The sequence below is a fragment of the Hemiscyllium ocellatum genome, chromosome 44 (assembly GCF_020745735.1).
Source record: "Hemiscyllium ocellatum isolate sHemOce1 chromosome 44, sHemOce1.pat.X.cur, whole genome shotgun sequence".
NCBI classification, from domain to species: domain Eukaryota; kingdom Metazoa; phylum Chordata; class Chondrichthyes; order Orectolobiformes; family Hemiscylliidae; genus Hemiscyllium; species Hemiscyllium ocellatum.
The window spans coordinates 9,331,722-9,355,999 of record NC_083444.1 but is presented as its reverse complement, the minus strand read 5'-3'; the positions used below and the strand labels follow the sequence as shown (position 1 = coordinate 9,355,999).

The 24,278-nt window shown below is 44.3% G+C and overlaps 1 protein-coding gene across 6 annotated transcripts in view; it reads right to left on the bottom strand.

The window, feature by feature from the left end:
* The window catches only part of LOC132835238 (GRB10-interacting GYF protein 2-like), a 100,884-nt gene that overhangs the window by 16,351 nt on the left and 60,255 nt on the right, over positions 1-24,278 (bottom strand). For all 6 annotated transcript variants that reach the window (XM_060854615.1, XM_060854619.1, XM_060854620.1 and 3 more), the window contains 10 exons: positions 23,846-24,012; positions 21,381-21,478; positions 19,470-19,577; positions 15,883-15,983; positions 14,696-14,784; positions 11,098-11,232; positions 9,124-9,267; positions 4,590-4,814; positions 3,630-3,722; positions 1,893-2,057 (listed from right to left, as the gene is read on the bottom strand). In XM_060854615.1, the coding sequence (XP_060710598.1) occupies positions 1,893-2,057; positions 3,630-3,722; positions 4,590-4,814; positions 9,124-9,267; positions 11,098-11,232; positions 14,696-14,784; positions 15,883-15,983; positions 19,470-19,577; positions 21,381-21,478; positions 23,846-24,012 (1,325 nt within the window). The remainder of the gene's footprint in view (positions 1-1,892; positions 2,058-3,629; positions 3,723-4,589; positions 4,815-9,123; positions 9,268-11,097; positions 11,233-14,695; positions 14,785-15,882; positions 15,984-19,469; positions 19,578-21,380; positions 21,479-23,845; positions 24,013-24,278) is intronic.

Genomic DNA, 24,278 nt, shown 5'->3' with positions numbered 1-24,278 from the left:
CCTAGGACCTTACCATTAAGTGTACAAGTCCTGCTAAGATTTGCGTTCCCAAAATGCAGCACCGACATACTTTCAGAATGCACGTAAATTCCTTTCAACAACTTGCTCACCACTGACATAAGGCTCACCAGTTTCCTGGCTTTTCCTTGCCACCTTTCTTAAATAAATGGCACATTAGCCAACCTCCAGTCTTTTGGCACCTCACCCATGGCTATCAATGATACAAATATCTCAACAAGGGTCCCAAGAATCTCTTACTCAGCTTGAGAACTGCCCAATCAGGCCCCAGGAATTTATCTACCGTTGCGCTCTAAGACGCCAGCACCTGAAATACAAACTCCTTTCAAGATGTCCCTGTTCATTTCCCTCACTTCCATGTCCATTTCCACATTAAATACTGAAACAAAGTATTCATTTAGTACCTAACCCATGTGCTGTGATTTCACAAATGACCACATACTGATCTTTACTCATTACTCTTTTAATGTACGGAGAGAATCTCTTTGGATTCTCCTTAACTCTATTTGTCAAAGCTATCTCATGTTCCCTTTAAGCCCCTCTTGGTTTCTCTCTCTTGAGAATACTTCTGTTTCCCTTATGGGGAATCTAGGGATTCATTCAATCCCAGCTGTCCATAACTGAAATATGCTTCCTCATTTTTCTTGACCATACCTGCAATTTCTCTAGTCATCCAGCATTCCCTACAACTATCAGCCTTGCCCTTTACACTAGCAGGGACATACCATCTCTGAACTAATGTTATCATCTCATTTTTAAAGGCCTCCCACTTACCGGTCACCCCTTCACCTGCAAATAACATCCTCAGGCAACTTCTGAAAGTTTCTGTCTAATACTGTCAAAATTGGCCTTACTCTAATTTAGAACTTGAACTTTTTGATCAATCTGTCCTTTTTCCATCACGATTTTAGTAACTAATAGAATTGTGATCACTTGCCCCAAAGTACTCTCCCATTGATACCTCAGTCACTCGCTATGCCTTGTCCTCCTTTGGGGAAATAAGGATCGCTCCTTCTCCAGTAGGTTCAGTGACATTTTAAACAAGAAAGTTTTGCTGCACACACAAACTCCTTCCTTTCCAAGCCCTGAACACACTGACAGTCCTAAGTTATGTTTGGAAAGTTAAAAGCCCTCCCCGTTATAACCTTTTTTTTATTACAGGTGTCAGAGATCTCCTTATATTTGCCTCTCAATTTTCTGCTGACTAATATGTGTGGTGGGGGGGGGGGGGGGGGGGGGGGGGGGGGGAAGAGAAAAGAGAGGAACGAGGAATGAGAACACAATCCCAATAAAGTGATCATCCCTTTCTGGTTTCTCAGTTCCACCCATATAACTTCACTGGACAATCCTACAGGAACACCCTAAGTACACCTGTAATGCTATCCCTAATCAAAATGCCAAGCCCCTCCTCTTTCGCCTCCCTTCCTATGGCATCTATAACCTGGAACATTCAGCTGCTAATCCTATTCATCCCCGAGCCATATCTCTGTAATAGCCCTTAATATTCACTAGAGATTGAAGTGCATGCACCGGTTGATGTAGAGGTGGTAGCCAAGCAATGCTGCAACGAAACTGCGCTAGTGAGGTAAAGCAGAGATGGGTCTTCATCTCAGTGACAGCTCCTTCCTGGTTGCAGTTTCTGAATGTGAACAAACTCTGGGAGGATCTGTGACATTACCACAAGTTGTTAGCGAAGGTGTTCATGCCCTCTGCCCAGCACAAGGTTGGGTTAAAGTGAGAGACGCAGCTGAATGCCCTTACTGACGTGTATGTCACACTGACAGAAAGACAGGCAGCCCCAAAAAGGAACAGCTTGGCAGGGAAAGGCATTGCCCGAGGTAAGATTTACATGTGGGTGAACTAAAGATACTCACTGCTCGTGCCTGCGCTCTCTGCTGTTGCTGTTTCTGCAGCTCTTGCTGCATCTCCAGTAATGACTTGACAGACATCGACTGCTTGGGAAGATTGTTCCAGCCAGGTGACTTCTGCTGCTGGTGCTGTTGAAGGGCCTTCATTATCTCCTGTTGCTGACGACATTGCTGCAGCAGAGAATATTAACATATACAGAAAGGTTAGAGCGCACACATTATCAAGCCAAATCAGAGAAGGTTGACAGGTCTAGACACGAGCAACCTGAGCTGGTGCTGCTTTCTGCCAGTCAGCAATAGCACACCGAGCCATCACTGCGCCTACGGAATAACCACTGATCACATTCTACATGCACAAATCCCGTAATTGATTCTTCAATACCATTCAATATGTGGCTGCACCAGTTGATGCGAACCTGACTTTAACAGTCAAGGAAGAGAATCCAGAGTATTAATGGACCAGATCAGCCTGGCAATGGCCTGTGTAAAACGCTCACCCGAGTTTTCAAATCCCAGTGAGATCTTGCCCTTCCTCATCTATGACCATTTCTAGCCCGATAAGTCTCCAAAATGCCTCCTGCTCCTCAAATGTTAGACCTGTGAGCATTCCTGGTTTTAATCACTGCATCACATTAGTTTTCTAGAGATTCCAAGCTCTAAAACTTGCCTCTTTCCTCCTCACTTCTTACTGAGCAAGCTTTGGAACCCTTCTTAATATCTCATTAGGAGCTTGGAACCAAATTTTGGCCAATTGCACTCATGAAATGCTTTTGAGTGCTTTAGACAGTCAAGGGCACCTAGGAAATGCAAACTTTTTTTTGTTGATAGAAATGCAAGTTTTTTTTTGTTGACTACAACAAATAGAAGCCAAAGCTGTTCACCAGCATACAACAAACTAAACAGCACAGGACAGAGTCGTGGGTTCAATTCACAGCCTACACTGGTTTGCTGACCTCAGGAGAGCAAAAGGTACAAATCTTCTTAATTATCAGAATAGGGTAGGAGGAGGGGATTCATGCTCAGAGTTCTCCACTCATTGTGTAAGACAGGGTCAAGCCTGACTGCAAGTCAAACACCCTGTATACGCACAAATCTGATAGTCCCTCAAGATTAGTGCTCACTTTGACAAGGTGCAGAAAGCCCTTGTCGTACAGCAGTAGAACTGATTTACTGTGCGAGACTTTACAGCAGAGCCTGAAGGCATTATGTGGCGTCCCTAGAGTAGGATCACTTTCAACCCTACATTGGATTACTACAAAATGCAAACACATATGTGTTGAAAGGCTGCACTTCAGACGATAGCAATTCTCAGTAATGTAAAGCAATCCACACCAACCTCAGGGATCCTTCAGATCAGAAATACCAGTTTCACTGATGGCACAATGGCCTTACATACACACTGCTTAGGACAAAAGAACAACTGGCCACAATTGGGCACACTCAATCTCCTGCCAACTTCTTTAGTTTGTCCCCATCAGGATCAGCACGCAGGAAGCAGAATTTCTCAATTCCAGGGACAGGGCTGGATACAAAATTGGTGTAACCACCGGAGAAGAAACCGATGCCCAAGAATGTTGGGCAAGAAGAACAGGTTCACAAAGATCACATATTACTAATATGTCAACAAGCAAAAGCTCACCACAGAAATGGTGATGTTCTTGTACAGGCTTCCAGTCTGCAAAAGGCAAGTGCATCATGGTAGCACACAGATATATCCTTTGCTTCAAGGATGTGCATTCTTACCTCCTCCCTACGGTGTCGCTCCCTTTCCTCCTCCAGCTTCTGAAGTGGTGGTACCGAGTTGGACTGCTGTCCCCATGAAGTGGAAGAGGGGATCTGAAGAACAACAGCTCATTTCAGACATTGCAAAGTTTACAGTAACAGAACAACACAGGAACTAATCATTCAGCCCACATGAAAAACAGTGGCCAATCGGTTATGTCAGTGAACCAATAAACCAGCAGCACAGAGTCATACTGAGAGGGCATGGTTTCAAATACTACCTTAGCAACCAGTTAACAAACAGCGAAGTAATAAATCTGGAACCGGAGCTGGTGACCACAGACGCCATTACTGTTGATATTAAACATCTAGTTGCATTTCAGAGAAGGAAATGTGCTGTACTTACCTACTCTGACCTAAATGTGACGAGACTCACAACAATTTGGTTGATTCTGAACTGCTCTTTGAAAATAACTGAGCTTGCCGCATTTCAAGGACAATTAGGGATGGGCATCAAATGTTGACCCCAACTCTTGACATAAGATTAGCAAATATCATGGAATCCCTTCTCTCAAGACACGTCCCAGGAAGGCATGCATTGTCGTATGGTGGGCGGAGGATAAAAATCCATGTCTTTTTAAAAAATACTCTTTTCACTTGCTGCAGGGAAACTATGATAACGCTGTCTCGTCTCTGTTGACACTGTCGTGTCTTCTGGAGAGAGAGACAGGCAGTTAACCTCAGTTTACTCAGAATGAGATCAGAGGCCCAGGATACATGGACCAGCCAGCCTGTAAAAAGACCAATGGTAAGGGAGAGATGAACTGCAAATGCCAATTAACACTTGATTAACACAAGCCAGGCTCATCTCATTTCACAAACTGACAGGAGGACTTTGATCCCAGCAGTCTGATAGGAATCAAATACAGGACTTTTGATAAGCATGGAGATCCAGTTCCAGAGGAACTAGGTGAGTGGTACCTTTATATGTGCTAACTGCTGCTGCTGCTGTAAGCGCCTCAGTGCCTCTTGCTGCTGCCTGTGTCGCAGCATCTCTTGCTGCCGCTGAAGCTGCAGATCCATCTCCTTGCGTTTCCGTTCCTCCTCCTCGGCAAGCCTGCGCCTGGCTTCCTCCTCCAACTGGCGCCTGCTCTCCTCTTCCTCCAGCCACCGGCGGGTTTCATCCTGTTGCCGCCTGTCTTTCTCCTGGAACAACAACATGTGACCACATGGAGCAGATGAGAAGAGAAGCACTGATGCACTTCAGGGAAGGCTGAACACTGGGGCAAAAGCAAGAAAAGGAAGACCTGCATTTATACAGTGACTTCCACCATCAGAGGGAACATCTCAAAGCACTTTCCAGCGAAAGTACATTTGACTCAGATTGTGAAGGAGCAAAAATGGCCTTTGCAGTGGTATGTACTTCTTGTCAGATGTGGGAGTTTAAAGAGAGTTTAAGGGTTACTGTGGATTATATCTGCCATAAATGCTGCTGGATATGAATCTTATCAGATCGAGTGAATCGGTTGGAGAGACAGATAGAAGCAATGAGGAATTCGCAACAGCAACAGTATGTTGGCAGTTATACGAAGAGGGGAAAGTCTCAGATCCAGTCACATAGATGGGTTAACTCCAGGAAGGGGAAGAGAGGTAGGCAGCTAGTGCAGGAGTCTTTTGTGGATTTCAAACAGGTATGCTGTTTTGGAAAATGTAGGGGGTGATGGATTCTCAGGGGAATGTAGCACGAACAGCCAAGTTTCTGGTATTGAGACTGGCTCTAATGCAACGAGGAGTACGTCGGCTTCCAAGAGATCAATTGTGTTAGGGGATTCTGTAGTCAGAGGTACAGACAGAAGTTTCTGTGGCCAGCAGAGAAAAAGCAGAATGGTGTGTTGTTTCCCTAGTACCATGATCAAGGATGTCTCAGAGGGTGCAGAATGTTCTCACAGGGGAGAGGGGCCAGCAGGAGGTCATTGTCCACATTGGAACCAATGACATAGGAAGGGAAAAGGTTGAGATTCTGAAGGGAGATTACAGAGTTTGGCAGAAATTTAAAAAGGAGGTCTCAAGGGTAGTAATATCTGAATTACTCCCAGTGCTACGAGCTAGTGAGGGCAGGAATAGGAGGATAGAGCAGATGAATGCATGGCTGAGGAGCTGGTGTATTGGAGAAGGATTCACATTTTTGGATCATTGGAATCTCTTTTGGGGTAGAAGTGACCTGTACAAGAAGATTAGATTGCACCTAAATTGGAAGGGGACTAATATACTGGCAGGGAAATTTGCTAGAAATGCTTGGGAGGATTTAAACTAGTAAGGTGGGGGGGTGGGACTCAGGGAGATAGTGAGGAAAGAGATCTCAGCTATCTGTAATAAGAGGGTGGTTATGGTAGGGGATTTTAACTTTCCAAACAGACTGGGACTGCCATTGTGTTGAAGGTTTAGATGGAGAGGAATTTGCTAAGTGTGTACAAGACAATTTTCTGATTCAGTGTGTGGATGTACCTACTAGAGAAGGTACAAAACTTGATCTACTCTTGGGAAATAAGGCAGGGCAGGTGACTGAGGTGTCAGTGGGGGAGCACTTTGGGGCCAGCGACCATAACTCTATTCATTTTAAAATAGTGATGGAAAAGGATAGACCAGACCTATTAGTTGAAGTTCTAAACTGGAGAAAGGCCAATTTTGACGGTATTAAGCAAGAACTTTCGAAAGCTGATTGGAGGCAGATGTTCACAGGTAAAGGGACGGCTGGAAAAAGGGAAACCTTCAGAAATGAGATAACAAGAATCCAGAGAAAGTATATTCCTGTCAGGGTGAAAGGGAAGGCTGGTAGGTATAGGGAATGCTGGATGACTAAAGAAATTGAAGGTTTGGTTAAGAAAAAGAAGAAAGCATATATCAGGTACAGACAGGATAGATCGAATGAATCCTTACAATATAAAGAAAGTAGAGTATACTTAAGAGGGAAATCAAGAGGGCAAAAAGGGGACATGAGACAGCTTTGGCAAATAGAACTAAGGAGAATCCAAAAGGGCTTTTGCAAATATATTAGGGACAAAAGGGTAACTAGCGAGAGAATAGGGCCCCTCAAAGATCAGCAAGGCGGCCTTTGTGTGGAGCCACAGAAAATGGGGGAGATACTAAATGAATAATTTGCATCAGTATTTACTGTGGAAAAGGATATGGAAGACATAGACTGTAGGGAAATAGATGAGGACATCTTGCAAAATGTCCAGATTACAGGGGAGGAAGTGCTGGATGTCTTGAAACGGTTAAAAGTGGATAAATCTCCAGGACCTGATCAGGTGTACCCGAGAACTCTGTGGGAAGCTAGAGAAGTGACTGCTGGACCTCTTGCTAAGATATTTGTATCATCGATAGTCATAGGTGAGGTGCCGGAAGACTGGAGGTTGGCAAAAGTGGTGCCACCGTTTAAGGGCAGTAAAGACAAGCCAGGGAACTATAGACCGGTGAGCCTGACCTCGGTGGTGGGCAAGGTGTTGGAGGGAATCCTGAGGGGCAAGATGTACATGTATTTGGAAAGGCAAGGACTGATTCGGAATAGTTTACATGGCTTTATGCATGGGAATTCATGTCTCAGAAACTTGATTGAGTTTTTTTGAAGTAACAAAGAGGATTGATGAGGGCAGAGTACATGTGATCTATATGGACTTCAGTAACGTGTTCGACAAGGTTCCCCATGGGAAACTGATTTGCAAGGTTAGATCTCACGGAATACAGGGTGAACTAGCCATTTGGATACAGAACTGGCTCAAGGGTAGAAGACAAGAGGGTGGTGGTGGTGGAGGGCTGTTTTTCAGACTGGAGGCCTGTAACCAATGGACTGCCACAAGGATCGGTGCTGGGCCCTCTACTTTTGGTCATTTACATAAATGATTTGGATGCAAGCATAAGAGGTACAGTTAGTAAGTTTGCAGATGACACCAAAATTGGAGGTGTAGTGGACAGCAAAGAGGGTTACCTCAGATTACAACAGGATCTGGACCAGATGGGCCAATGGGCTGACAAGTGGCAGATGGAGTTTAATTCAGATAAATGCAAGGAGCTGCATTTTGGGAAAGCAAATCTTAGCAGGACTTATACACTTAATGGTAAGGTCCTAGGGAGTGTTGCTGAACAAAGAAACCTTCAAGTGCAGGCTCATAGCTCCTTGAAAGTGGAGTCAAAGGTAGATAGGATAGTGAAGGCGGTGTTTGGTATGTTTTCCTTTATTGGTCAAGAGTATTCAGTACAGGAGTTGGGAGGTCATGTTGCGGCTGTACAGGACATTGGTTTGGCCACTGTTGGAATATTGCAATTCTGGTCTCCTTCCTACCGGAAAGATGTTGTGAAACTTGAAAGGGTTCAGAAAAGATTTACAAGGATGTTGCCAGGGTTGGAGGATCTGAGCTACAGGGAGAGGCTGAACAGGCTGGGGCTGTTTCCCCTGGAGCGTCGGAGGCTGAGAGGTGACCTCATAGAGGTTTACAAAATTATGAGGGGCATGGTTAGGATAAATAGACAAAGTCTTTTCCCTGGGGTCAGGCAGTCCAGAACTAGAGGACATAGGTTTAGGGTGAGGGGAGAAAGATATAAAAGAGACCCACGAGGCAACTTTTTCACAGAGGGTGGTACATATATGGAATGAGCTGCCAGAGGAAGTGGAGGAGGCTGGTGCACTTGCAACATTTAAAAAGGTATCTGGATGGGTATATCAATAGAAAGGGTTTGAAGGGGTATGGGCTCGGAGCTGGCAAGTAGGACTAAATTAGACTGGAATATCTGGTTGGTATGGACAAGTTGGACCGAAGAGTTCGTTTCTGTGCTGTACATTTCTATGACTTTATGACTGGACTGCCTTTGAGGGAACCAGCATGAACTTGATGGGCCAAATAGCATCCTTCAGTGCCATGAGTAGCTAGGATTCTAGAACCAGTGATTGAAGATTTAAAATCATTTGTGAAGAGGTAAAAGGAGACGTGCTTTCCTCTCCAATTCCGTTCACAGGATCCAATCTTGACCCGAATAAGGTGGTGCAGATTGAAACCATAAATAATTTTAAAAAGGATTTGCTCGGCTACTTGGGGATGAATAACCTGTGCAGTTACAGACAAAAGGCTGAGGCAAGGAACAAGGTGGAATTGCTCTTTCAGAAAGCCAACACTGGCACAGAGTAAATGGCAGCCTATAGGTTTCTGTCATTTGAAGAAGGCAAAATGCATATTTTTATTAAAAAACTAAAAGCAAAATTCATTCTAGTCCGAACTAGACTTTGCCCTGTGAAAATCCTTGAGAATTATATGTGCAATGTGGGTGTGCAGAGATTTTGTAGCTACTCAGTTACAGGGCTCCATAATGTGCCCCCTTAATTTCTCAATGTTTGCATAGCATTTGCTGAACTGAGTGAGGTGGTTTGAGGGACCAGTGATTCATCTACTTGTTGCAGTGTGGAGGAGGGTCATGTGAGACACACATCCCACTGTCCCCCAACATGAAAGGCACAGCAAATCACCTGCTTCCGGAGGATGTCCTCCATCTGCCGCCTTTCCTCCTCATCACGTCGCCTCAGGGCCTCCTCTTGTCGGCGATCCTCCTCCTCTCTTTGGCGCCGGGCAGCCTCCTCCTGCTGCTCTCTCTGAAATCGAACCACCTCTTCCTGGAAGGAAACAGGTCAGTTACTCTGGGATGTGGTCAGCTCAGTCGACTGTAGGCTGTGAATTGAGAAGTCTGCCTTCTCAGATCCCTCAAATGTACGCGCCAAAACGCAAACAGCAACAATCTCGGGCGGTTCCATTGTGATCTAGCACGTTGAACAGCAGAACCTGGACACAGATGAGCCCAACTTCCCTCCTCAGAGGAGGGGGGAAACACACTGGACACAAAGGGGAGTGCAAGTGATGACAGACGAATACAACAGAGCTGATGAAATCTCCTACCCTGCTGACTTGCTGCCAAACAGTTGGGAGATTGCAAATGGAGACATCCAAAAGGAGTTTTTTTTTGAGAGAATCTGGTCTGTTCAACATTAGCCACAGGAAAGAAGCACTGCCTTGGCACCCTGAGAAGGGCAAGTTCGTTGATTTTTCAATAACACCACCTAAATATTGCTTCTAAGCCACACAGCCTGATTTGGAATATCACTCTTGAAGTCCCTCCTCAAATGCCACACCTGCAGCACCAACAGCAAGAGGACTGCTTGGCTTAAGGAACAGTTTTCCTTTCAAGTTTCCTTTATAACCCACCTCACTTCTCTCTCCTTGAGCCCAGATTTACCCCAGACTGGCAGCCAAGTCTCTGGTTATTTCACATTCCGTGGCGATTGCTCACAAATGAGTGTTCTGACCACAGATGAGCTGCAGCAACACTCTAATCCTGCCCTGGCTCATTGGAAACATGCACTCGCCCAGCAGCCTCAATGACTAACAACCTGGAGACAAATGTCATCCACTTTCTCACCATATGGTGCCAATACAACTCAGAACAACTCCCCGAGCATAAAAACTTGGGACTTTCTAGGCTAGACATCTCCATATTCACTGTACAATACACTGAGTCTGGAATAATTGCAAATACCTAGGTCAATGCAAACACATAAGAAATAGGAACAGAAATAGACCAGAAAGGTTCTTGAGCTTGCTTTGCCATTCAACGTAATTGTTACTCATCTTTAGCTCCACCTCCAGTTTCCCACCCAAATCAATATCCCACAATTCAAAACCATCTATCGCAGGCTAAATTACACTCAATGATGGAGCATTCAACTTTGGAGCTAGGGAATTCCAAACATTGAGACAAGTCACTTCTCGTTGGAAAAGGGGTCAATCATTTAGGGCTCCAGAGATCCATGTATGTGTTCTAGATTGTCCAGCAAGCACAAACGACCTCTCACTGTCTATCCTATAGAAGGTTCTGAAAGGGTTTGACATTTCAAAAGTGATCCCATCCTATTTTTCATAAATCCAAACAGTTTTGGCCCAGTTCTCAGCCCTGAATGGCATCCTGGAGCCAATCCAGTGAATCTCCACTCTAGTGTTCGTTCCTTAAATATGGAGACCAAAATGGTACCGAATATTCCAAGTGTGGCTTCAACAAAAGCCTGTGCAACTGCAGAATGACTTAGTTATTCCAGCACTCCAACTCTCTTGCAAAAAAGGTCAACGTGCCACTTTCCTTCTTAATTGCTTGCTATTTCTGAAGTTACTGTTCATTGGTTCCCAGATAAGCACACCCAAGTCTCTCTGAACATAAACAAGTTTTATGCTTGTTAAAACCTCTGCTGGCTTTCCATTCTTATGACCAAAGTGAACAATCCAACACTTATCCACATTACAGCCTGTCTTGATGCCCACTCATTAACCAGTTTCTGGCTGAAAAAGTTAGAACAAATCATTACTTCATAAAGATCAGAAACCTACAGAAGAAATCATAAAACCCATGGGACTCAGGAGTGGGTTATAGTAATAAGAACCATACAGTGGACAATTACCTGCTTCCTCCTAGTTAACTCATCCTCATCCCGACGTTTGCGTTCTTCCTCTTGCCACCGAATTTCATCCTGTCGTTTTCTGTCATCCTCTTCCCTTTTATTCCTGAGTTCAACGTCTCTTCGCTCCTGCTTTAGCTAAACAAACAACACTCAAGTTATCCAAGACAATTTAGGAAGCAGTTTCCTTCACCTATACAATTCCCAGGCCCTGGAAGCACCTTTGCCCTGAAAGGATGACAAAACGTGGATTCACATTGTACACTTCACCCACCTGCTTCACCTGAACGTACATTTGGAAGTTTCTCTCTGCCCATGTGAGCAGGGTATGGTGTGTTGAGCTCCATGATCTTATGGTGTTCTGTTCCAACTTGACAGGTTGGACTTTGATGCCAGATTTATACAACTTTGACCCACATGCCAAGTGAAACTGCTCCAAAGTGGTAAAGTAGCAGCAGCCTCACGACCTGCTACAGGTTATCGAACATTGCACAGGGGGAGTAGGGGATGTGAGCTGAAGAATAAAAGCGTTCTTGTCAAGCAATTCAAAACAAACATGGTTGCACTTGTTTTAGTGGGTCAGTGTCCCTTTGAGCTACTTCTTCAAAACTGGATAATTCCTTTAGTTAGTACCTTATGAGCCCCCTGCCCTAACCTCAAAAATAATAAATCTGTCTGCGTGTGCACACAATACACATTTCAACACTGTTCTTATTACTCTGAAACGGAATAAAGCACACACTTCATTTTACTAGCATTTTTTTTTTGGAAAACAATTGCTACAAGCTGCAGTTAATTCCATTACAAAGTTTTTAAACATAGCAACTAACTCCACATACAATCAGAAGCCTACAGCATGGCAACAGACCCTTCAGCTCAAACTTGCCCATGCTGTCCAGTTTTCACTATTTAAACTAGTCCTATTTGCTCGTGTTTGGCCCATACCCATTCATATCTATCCCATCTGTGTATCTGACCAAATGTTTCTGAAATGACAAAATTGCACTTGCTTTCACCACTATCTCTGACAGTCCATTTGACACACACACCACCCAGTGTGAAAAAGTTGCCCATCTAGACTCTTGTATCCCTCCCCTCTCACCTTAAACCTATACCGCCTGGTTTTAGACTCCTCCTCCCTAAGGAAAAGCTGTTGGCTGCCTATCGTATACATGCCTCATGATTTTATTGACCTCGGTCAACTTAACAGCAACAGAGCAGAAGGGAATTGTCTAAATCTTCACACACAATCTCAGGAGTAGTCACAGGGATACCACGCAGTTGGCTGCAGTGACATTTGGTTGTGCATCAGCTGTGGTTCAGTGGTAGGACTTCTGCCTCAGAATCAGAAGGTTCCGAGTTCACGTCCCACTCTCATGAAATTTTGAGGGAGTGTTGGAGGTGACATCTTTCAGATGAAATGTTAACCCTAGCTCCCATCTGCCTGCTTGTGTGGGATGCAAAAGATTCCACTCTGAAGAGGAACAGAAAAACTGTCCACCGTGTCCTAGGCCAATACTTAACCCTCAACTGACAATACAAGAACAGATCTGACCCTGACGACACTGCAGTTTGGGAGAGTCTTTAGCTTGCAAAAAGGCACTTTTTTCATTACAACAGCAGTTAGACTTCAGGAGTACTTCACTGGGTGCAAAATGCTCAACATACCCAGTAATTGTGAAAAGCCAAGCTCCAGTACCTGATCACCAGCCAGCAAACGACTGGGAGAAAAAAAATATGCAACTGTAACCTGATTCATCTGTGATGCTTCCCATGATATATACGCTGTCAAACCAAACAGTTTGGGACATATGAGGAATGGGCACAAATCACACAAGGTGTAGATGCCCTAGATTCACACCAGTGCATGAACTGGCACAGAGGATGGGTGTAGGAAGAGGAAGGAGCCTCTCTCTCAATGAAGGGAAATATTGGCTGTTCCACTAGTTTGCAAAGATAACGTGCATCACGATGCTTACATTAGGCACAAGGGTGGCTTTTATAGAATACTTCTCAATAACCTGTGTCCTGGCCAGACAGTTACAGAAGCAAATCAGTGTAACAATAACACATAGGTTCAACATGCTCAGATGAACTGCTCATTTCCTGCACTTAGCATCTCTCAGATTTCAGTTACAAATATACCTTGCTCCATAACGTCAGAACTTATTTCGATTTGCAAATACTGACAGACTTATGCAAACTCTCAACAGATTAATACAGACTGTGGGCAGCACGGTGGCTCAGTGGTTAGCACTGCTGCCTCACAGCGCCAGGGATCCGGGTTCAATTCCCGCCTCGGGTAACTGTTTGTGTGGAGTTTGCACATTCTCCCCGTGCCTGTGTGGGTTTCCCCCAGGTGCTCCGGTTTCCTTCCACAGTCCAAAGATGTGCAGGTTAGGTGAACTGGCCATGCTAAATTACCTGTAGTACTAGGTACATTAGTTAGGGGTAAATGTAGGGGAATGGGACTAGGTGGGTTGCTCTTCAGAGGGTCAGTGTGGACTTGTTGAGCCGAAGGGCCTGTTTCCATACTGTAGGTAATCTAAGGCTAACACCCCTGGCAACCTGCCACAGACACTTGCACAAGTTCCCATATGAGTGACTGAGATGTAAAGGCAACATATTGTTTCCTAAAATGTTTACCATATCAGAAACTCAAAATTTTATTAGCAAGTTGACACATGTTACTAGAGATAAGAGGTCGGATATGAGGAAAGGTTGAAATAGTCCAAACCTTTTTCCTTGGAACAGGAAAAAGATGGCCTTTTGGAAGGTTCTAAGATGGTGAGGTCTGGACAGTGTAGAAAGAGAAAATCTGACCCCTCTGACTAGTGGGTAATGACCAGACGTTATAAAACTAAAACTTTGGGTAAAAGGTGAAGAGAAGAGATGAGAATCAGATTCTTTCAGTTGTCAAGATTTGGAAGGTTCAAGTTAAAGGAAGCTCATTTAAGGGCAGCATGGTGGCTCAGCGGTTAGCACCGCTGCCTCAGCACCAGGGTCCCAGGTTAGATTCCAGCCTCAGGCGACTGTCAATGTGGAGTTTGCACATTCTCCCCATGTCTGTGTGGGTTTCCCCCGGATGCTCCGGTTTCCTCCCCAAGATGTGCAGGTCAACTGAATTGGCCATGCTGAATGGCCTATACTGTTAGGTGCATTAGTCAGAGGGAAATGGTCTGGGTGGGTTACTCTTCAGAGGGTCGGTGTGGACTGTTTGGGCCAAAGGGCCCGTTTCCACACTGTCGGGAATCTAATCTAAAAATTGTAATCTGTCCAACAATCTCTTACAACAAGGAGGACGTGGGACTTGGCACAACTGAGTCTTTCAGAAAGTCATCATGCAAAGAGAACCATGATACAAGTCATACTCAAACAAAACAGAATTTAATAACCTTGAAGATCTGTGGGTTAAAAACAAATCACAAAATGGTTGCAGTGCTGGAGATTCAGCTCAAGCTCGGACCTCTGGGGATCCTAGTTTGAAAGCCGACATGACAACATTGCAAGTGGACTCCATGAGCATGCTGAAATATCCCCTTGTATTAAAGCAGGATGCATCTTTTCTATGGAACCAAAGAAAACAACACCAAGGTCTTACTTTTGTAGCTTTCTCTCGCTCTAGTTTTTGAATTTGTTCCAGCAGTGGACCCTGAGATGCTGAATCCCACAAGCTTCCTGTATCACAACCTGGAACAGAAAGTGTACATGTTTTTAAAAACAAAACCCTAGAGTGTCTGAAACTCAACATTAATTAACAGGACTACATCAAAAGCAGGTTTTAGGAGACTGTCTAAATGCCTCTCTCCTTCCCCCCACCAGCTCTGCCATCACGCGCACACCTGACTTGAATGGGTGACCTGTATATTGGCCGACAGTTCGCAATGTTTCATCATTGGTGTGGAACAGCCAGTCGTGAGACAATTGGCATGGACTCTATGGGCTGAATGGCCAGTGATCTATGTTCCCTGTAAGCTGCACACATGCGCAGCAGCTCACAAAAAACACATTCCAACATACTACATTGCACAACTTCCAATCGTTTAAATATACCACTCAGACTCCACAGAAGTCCATGCAGACACTGCAAAACTTAGCAGGTTCTTTGCCTATGAACAAATGACTCCTTCAGGATCATCATAAGCATGAATCTTTTTCATGCATTGCATTGAAGATTATGGCTCAGGTGGATAGGTTCTGATTAGGCAAAGGAGCTAAAGGTCATTGGGGGTGATAGGAACATAGATTTTGAAATGCAAACATGGTCGTATTGAACAGCAGTGCAGGCTTGAGGGGATGAATGACCTACTTCTCTCCTAATGTACACATTCACCTGCATGTTCTTCTTTTAAATCGGTTGCAAAAAGCCTGAATCACAGGACATAGCACTAATGGCCTACAGTGATGAATTTTGGCAACGTTTACAGAAAATACGAAAACAAAACTGGTGAGCGTGAAAACTTAGTAATGTAGCAACAACAAAAAACCCATCACCAATCACCAAAAGCACTATCACTGGTCCTGCTCTGGCCTGCTCGCCCACAAGAACTGGGAGCCAAGCAGGAATTCAAGCCTACAGGGAAGCAGAGGAGAAAATTTGCGAAGGGAGAGATGGGGCTCATTTTACACAGCAGAATGAATGTGATGTAATTTGATTTGAAAATATTTACACAATTAGTGCACATCATCCAACAAACCAGTCCACTGCATAACCTTGGCTGCTTAGCAATATCCCATGGAGCAGCAAATGCTGTTCAAAACCCCAATGAAATGAATGTGGATCCTCACCTGAGGGCTGTGAAGCAGAGCTCGGAAGGTCCCACAGAGACCCAGTTTCGGGCACAGACATGGATCTGTTGATAGCAGGAATCAAATTTTGCTCGGCACACCTGTGAGGTGGGGGACATAAAATGGAGGAGAATTTTCAGGTGGGCAGGTGGTCATGTTTAGATAAATAAGACATACTGCACTGGGGAAATAGTCCAAATCATTGTTCATTCTTGCCTTCAGAATGACCAGAATACTATACAATCACGGTCACTGCTTAAAGATGACTGGACAAGTTAAACTGCGATTGTCAGCATTCAAATCTGAGTGTGTTTCATAACTCCACCCAGTGATCAGGAAACCTGCCCGAAAGCCAAAGGGAAAGCAAAACAGTCACACACTCTCGCGCTCTGGTGAAACATTATCTAAATCAAAGAACTATTTTCACGTCAGAGAATGCAGTTAACAATTCTTAGATCATCTATTCCACATCAATATAATGTTGCCCATTTAAACTACCCTCCTTTGTCACAATTCATGTCAATTTCCACCAAACTCTGCTGACTCCACTTCCACTAAGGGAAGGATGCCAACAGGCTGGGATAATACCATTTTTGAGCAAGGCTTAAAAAGGATATTTCTGTCTGGGTCTTGATTAAAAAAAAATCTATTCCCACCTTTCATTTACTGGGTTTGTAACAACTTATAAATTCATCCATACATTCTGCATATTGTCATTTTTAAAATAATATCAAAGCTATCTTTATGTTCATTAAATAAAGAGCCAGGAAATGGATAAATAAGAAATGGAAACCAGAAATAGGAAGACTGATGGTATAACACTGGGGGTCTCAGGAACAGTTGCATGATGATAAGGAGCAACAAGAGCAGAGATTCCAGAAACACAAGTAGACAGACTGGCATTGGACTTATGTGGGACTCAGGGATGGCAGCAGTGAGGTTATGAAAAACAGCAAGGAGCAGGTCCCTTTTATTTTTGTTTTCTTGTCAGAGTCAGTCCCCTAAACTGAGGAGATTCCCTTGGTTTCTCTCTCTCTTTCTTAACCCTGCACTACCAACCAACTGCAGTAGTGCTTATTTTTCCCCAGCATTCATGCTGTGTGCGTGCATGTGTAGGACACAATGAAAAACAACAGGTGCGTAAATCTATTTGTATTCTACCACCAGGAAGAAAGGAAACACCCAAAAGGCCAGTGACAAGCAATGCCCTTCTCAAAAGGCAGTAGGTCCCTTTTAAACCTTTCCCGTTTCATCTTATTCCTATACCCCCTCTAGATTACGACTCTCCTACCTGCAGGGCAAAGACCAGAGCTATTCACCCTATCTATGCCCCTCATGAATTTATAAACCTCTAAGTGTCACCTCCCAGCCTTTCCTTATAAACTCAAAACGCTCCATGTCTTGGTAACAACATTGTATATCTTTATTCCACCCCTTAATTACATCCTTCCTGTAGCAGGGTGACCAGACTTGTATGCAGTATTCCAAACACAACCTTACCCATGCCTTGTACAGTTATTACATGATGTCCCAACTGCTGTACTCAATGCTCTGACCAATGAAGGCAAGCATGGCAGTACCCAATCTCAGAATCATAATTAACTGATCAAGCATCAACTACACCTTGCAGAAGAGAGTTCTAGACTGTGGGTAAATTGCTTCCTAATTTCTTTCTTAAAGTCTATAAATTAGAACCAGCCCTATGTTACTGAGTCCCGGATCAGTCAACAGGTGGAAGCTAATTCTCAGTCTTCCCTCAGTTCCCCTCAATTTCTTGAACTTTGATCAAATACACCCTTTATCTCCAAATATCAGGGAATTAAAAATTTGCTACTTAAAAATTTCAACAAGCCTGAAAGAACACAGTATAACACAACTTTCATATTTGCCTCCTTTTATTTTCACCTCACCCAGAACACAAATGCCTGCATGTGCTCTGTGGAAAATCAAGCCGAACCATGAAGTCAAGTCAGTCCAACATACTCTTCACAACACCATCCTTCATTCCCAACTCCTCCGCCGCATCTGTGCCCAGAATGACCAATTCCACCAGATTGCCACGTCCTTCAAAGACTGCAATGTCCCCTCCCACATGGTTGATGCCCTCCAGCAAATCTCCTCCATTTCCTGCATCTCTGCCCTTGAACCCCCACGCCTCCCAATGCAACTAGGACAGGACCCCGGTCCTCACCTTCCTACCCCACAAACCTCCCTACATCACATCATCCTCTCACACTTCTGCCACCTACAAGTAGACTCCACCACCAGGGATATATTTCACACCCCACCCCATCCTACACGACTCCCTTGTCAGATCCACACACTCCCACCAGCCCACAACCCACACCCAGCACCTTCCCCTGCCATCGCAAGAATTGTAAAACCTGCACCCTCACCACCGTCCAAGGCCCCAAAGGACTCTTCCACATCCGACTGAAATGTATACCTACGTTCATCAATGTCACCTACTGTATCCATTGCACCCGATGTGGTCTCTCTACATCGGGGAGACAGGATGCTAACTTGCAGATCATTTCGAGAACATCTCTGGGACACCTGCACCAACTGACCCCGACCACCCTATGGCTGAATTAATTCAACTCCCTCTCCAACTCCACCAAGGACATGCAGGTCTTGGGCCTTCTCCATTGCCAAACCCTAACCAGCCAACATCTGGAGGAAGAATACTTCATCTTCCACCTCGGGACCCTGCAACCACACGGGATTAGTGTGGATTTCACCAGTTTCCTCATTTCCCCATCCCAAGCCTCCAACTCGGCATCACCCTCCTGACCCATCCATTGTCTTACCCATCTATCCATTCCACCCTCCTCTCCGACCTATCACCTTCTCCCCTACCTACGTCTACTTGTTGCATTCTCAGCTACCTTCTCCCCAGTCCCACCCCTCCTCCCATTTATCTCTCAACCTCCAGCCCACAGCCCCATTCCTGATTAAGGGCTTTTGTCTGAAATGTCGATTTTCCTGCTCCTCGGATGCTGCCTGACCTGCTGTGCTTTTCCAGCACCACACTCTCTGCTCTGATCTCCAGCATCTGCAGTCCTCACTTTCTTCTATATTCTTCACAACAGTCTACTAATAGAAGAGAATGGAATACTCAAGTCAACTAGCACTGCAAGTCTACAATGGACACAATAGTGTTGTCTAATAGCAGTACACCTTTAAGAGACAGGCTCACGATATCACTTCCTTGGCAGGCAACCCGAGAATAGACAAGTCCCAGACTCCATCTTGGCTTGAAGCATTCTCCTTATGGCAACTGTATGCTGTTGTATCCTTCAATGTCACATTACCCATGTTCCTAGTTTATGTTACAAGACATTACAATCATTGATGATCTCATCTTGCTGGAGACTGATAAACTCAGGTGCCAAATTAACTGTTGTAAGTGTTTAGTTTATGTCGATGGTTAAGAATATTACACACGCAGTTTATACATGAAGTGCAAATCCCTGTTATATTACATTGTTGCTGTCAAGTGCGACAAATTCAGAGTTTTCTAACTTTAATCTACAATTATTTGAAGGTAAAACAGAACAGTTAGTGCAACTATTCCACATCATTACCTTGATTTGAGGGCCTGGATCTGCTGCAGGAACACCAAAAGTTGCTGTTGTTGCTGGGGCGTCATGTTTGCCTTCTGCTGTAGCGCACACTGTACAAGCTGCTGCCGGCTACAAAAACAAGGAGAGGGCCATTATGAATTTTGTATTCAGCTTTGAAACATGTTAGTTTCTCTACCTGTGAATGGGGTTGGTTGCCTTGCTCCCTGGGAAAAACACCCACCAAGACAAAGACAGACACAGCAAGGCCAGGCACACGCCACAGTTACAGGAGGAGTAGAGCTTCCTTTGTCTAGACCAAATTCTCACTCCGACGTGCAGTGCTGCCACTGCTACCAGTGCTACCAGTGCTCTGTAATTTATCAGGTGACCATTTCTCACGCATCATATACTACAAAATAATGTGGAGTTGGAAGCTATAGGCATTAGACAAAGAACAGAATCCACCCAAGACATCTCAGGCTGTACATAATCTGAAAACAAACCCACTTTAGAAACATGCGTAGAGTTGAGTGGTTAGAATGGTTTTGGGAATGACAAAAGTGGGTTACAACATTGGCTCTGAAATTCTATTCAATAAACTTGATAAAACACGGGCTATCTACAGAATATTAATCAGCAACGAGAGCCACTGAGGTGTTCCAAAGTCCCACGTGCTTCCTTCACGGGAGGGATCCTATCACCTCTATCCAGACTTGCCGACAAACGACTCCAATCACACAAATAGGTGGTGATTTCAGGGGACACTGAAATTTCAGGGGGGGGGTCGAGAGATCAAACTTTTCTACTTTTGTGCCAAAAGCATATGATGATGTGTTTACCAGCTAGGATGCAAAATATTTCATTGCTCTGCATCCAGTTCCATTCCAGGCAAAATACTGTCACTATTCATGCCCACTCTCAGGTGTAAGGTGAGGCAGCTAGGAAATTTGCAAATAATGCAGTGTTCTGCTGACATCCCAGAGACATGCAAATAAGTGACTGATCATATACCCGATTCAGTAGACCAAGCAAAAATCTAAATCCAATTCATAAAATTTGAGAATAATGCAATAACTGATGGACAAGGCCTCACCCTGAAACACTGGCCCACCTTTTCTCTTTGCACGTGTGGCTGTGAGAGAACAGATTTTCAATGGGAACATGCACATGAGTGTTACTCTATGTAAAGCACAAATGCTCTAATAAACCTGGAAACCCCGTAGTTCAGAACCAGATCATGCAGCCAAGAACAAAGTTTTCCCTCTTTTCCACTAATATAGGGTGTGAAGTGAATCCAGATCGGAGTCATAGTGGGCCCTCCTTGCTCACACCACGATTCCCTACACATGAAATCATCAGAGACCAATAAATGCGTCATGATGGAAATAATCAGATGACATTAGTACAGAAGAAAGCTGAAGTCCATCTCTGTTAGCTTGTGATATGTCTCAACTTGGGCATGTTAATGGAAGCTAATAATGCAAAAAGGTGTTCCATTGCACAACGTTAACACTAATCATCCCAGCCAACACGTAGCATTCATAAAAGTTTGGATTGACGAGTGCAGAGACCATGGTAGCAAATGACTTGATGACATTATGCAAAGATAGAGTGTTTTAACCTGGGGGCCAATAATCAATCCACTATAGCTGAAAACAAGTTAAAAAACGAGATGCAACTTAGAGACACAGGCTTGCAAACCATCTGTGGGGCCCAAAAAGGCATTTTGGGCCAGACTAGCTCTGCATGGACTAATCAAGCATCATCCACATGTCCCAAACAGACAACCTGAATTTAAAGTAACATTGTCAAATCATTGCATGACATCCCTTGTGTGACACTGCGGTGGGTAAGTAAATGGCAAAATGAAAGATATTGCAGGTCATGGGGTGCCCTGTAGTCCACAGAGTACAAGAGATCTGCACTTCTTACCTGTTTATGAGTTGCAGAAATTGCTGGTATTGAAGCTGATGATACAAGGCAGCTGCCAACTCCCGCTGCTTTTTCAGTCTCCCCTGGTCCATATCGCCCTACCAAGACCAAACAAACTCCATTTGAAAAAAAATAAACTCCAACTTCTCCGCCTCTCGAACCAACATGTGCTCTGAAAAACCCAATTCTGCAAATAGATTGCTCGGTCACCTTTACACTTAGGTTTTACCACAGGCAAATATTTGTACTGGTTAGTCTTGTGAGACACCTGTGAAATGCAGATAGGGAGAAAAATAAAATGAAAAAAAAGTGATAAATAATATTAAACACAAACTTTACAAATAAAATTCAAACTAAAGGTCTTTATTTGAAGCTATAAATTTGCTAAGTTACTGGCCAACGGGGAGATTTGATGGATGGAAGATAATCAAGTAAGCTCCTTTAAGGGACAGGAAGAGATCATGGGACTGGAATTTGGTTGGTTTTAATCTGCACTGATGTCCAGGCATGGCCCACACTGGAACCAGTGACAATGGCGTTGGTTCGATTTCTAATTTAACAAGATATGCCTGTGATTTTAGCTTCCGAGTCTTGGGTAGCACTCCCTATCACACACTGATGTCTAATTTTTTTTTTTACAGACAATGTATGCCTTTTAACGGCTGACATAACGCAGCATTTTCTGCAGGGCTGTGAGGAGACCACAATTCCACTTGACTGTTCTCTTGGTTGACGGCTTACAGAGTAAGGGACAAGCTGTTAAGTAAGGGAGGATAAGAACTGACCACCTTCCCCCCTCCCGGCCAAAAATAAATTACTGTCAACTTTACTCCTAATGAGAAGGATGCAATGACCAAGTGGCAACCTTAAAAACAATCAACTAGCAGAGAGGTCAAGAGATTAGAATGATAATGACGCTGTTGCAGACCACAGGGATGTCAAAACATCAGACTGTTGACTTGGGTTGAGGATAGTCCATCCCTCCAAGGTCATGCACTCACTGAGACAAGAGGGTATCAAAGAGAAATACAATTAGACAAGATCACAGTGTCAACACACTCTCCACTCACGAGTGCCGATGAACAATGGGCACTACATTTAACAAAAGGTACATAGTTGGCTGTTTAGCACCAAGAGGTCTGGTGGCTATGAAAAATGTGATAAAGATGCAAATCCTTTCACTGTAAGGGAGCCGGTTGTTTGAGGGGGGCCAAGATTTAAAGGTGGGATAGTGAGCACGTTAAGATATGGGCAGAAAATCAAAAGGTGAGGAAGCAAGAATGTCAACCAGCTGACAAACAATGTAGATTTTTACCATGCTACACTCTAACCCAACATGCTTTGTCAACAAGGCAGAAAACAAATGGTTCTGAAATCTGACACCTCCTTTGTGTGGCCAACAAACCAAACCATTGCAACAATTAGATCATGGTTTGTGCCACTATTTCAGTATGTGTACAAGCTGTATCTCACTAGTCTCCCAAGCTAAACCACAGAGCAGATCCACAAGTTAACAGTGTATCAGCAAGAAATCACTATTATGTCCTCACTTGAATCATGTCAGTGAAATATGCTGACAAGAGAGAAGCCTCAGCCACCCACATCAAAAAGTAGCCATAATGGAATTCCTAGTTGTCTTTCCACAGAATTCCATCTCCCACTTAAGGGACACAAAGATGCAGTCATGTTGATGCCTAGCTTGCTTTGCTGCCACCTCCAATCAGAAATAAACCATCCATTTGTTAAGTAATGAGAAAATGAACAGGTCAGCTTACGTTTCTGAGTTCAGCACTGGTAGCAAACAACCCTTGAAATCATTTCAAACCACAGGTCTGCTCCCCACATTTAAAAGTATTCTACAAAAAAACATGATAGCTTGGAGGCTGCACAGTGATCTCAGACCATGGCTCCGAATGGTACTGAATCAGAACTTGAAGATTCAATCCTGCACCTTACATTTTTCTGGGTGGGGCAGGGGAGGCAGCGTAATCTGCTCCCAGAAGAGACTACAGCATGAATTGGGAACTGGTAGGGCTGCCACCAAATTATTGCTCAAGTGCCTGCAGATTAGCCACTCGTCACGACAGCAGAGAGGAGAGTTGAGAGTTCAGCTCAATAGCACTCACTGGGGGACACATTTTGGCATTATCAAGAGGTTGTGGTTCAAAGGGTTCACTGTCTCAAGTTATGCTAGTGGAGAACCTAGCTAGGGTCTGTGCACCAGGAGGAGACAAAGCTAAAATACAGGACATGGTGAGGCATTAACTCTCATTTTCTCCCCTCCACTGACCCCATTACAAGGTAATCTTGCACAAGATGAGTATTTGCATGGGGGTGTGTGTCTGTGTGTGCGCGCGCGCCAGTGTCATGACAAAACAATATATAAAGTAAGGAATGTGGACTTTTAAATAAGCCACTAAAGTCAACATCCCCCTTTCAAACCCCAGCAAAGAATGCTTACTTACCAGCAACGGAGGAGGAGAGGGACCAGGAGCAAAAGGCACTCTTCCCCACATCTTAATCACATCCCCCAGCGGCTGGAAGCCCTCATCACAACCCCGTTTAACCAAAAGGGACATGGGAAAATATCCAGCTTGGAACCAGTCAGCCATTTCCTGCGTCGTAAACGGACCTAATAAAAAGTCAACATTTAGTTTTAGGCTTCCCTGAATTGGAGAGAAAACAAGCAATTAAGCTCCCCTACCCCACTGTTAACCCACACAATTAAACTGCAACTGTGTTGTGTAAAGGAGACAAAGCGTTCCAGATTTGCAATGTCAGTCAGGCAGGCAGAGTCTTTCAAAGGCATATCACACAAATTGCAAGACTTACATTTGGTACCAGTGCTGACGAGTGTGGTGCTGGAAAAGCACAGCATATCATGCAGCATCCAAGGAG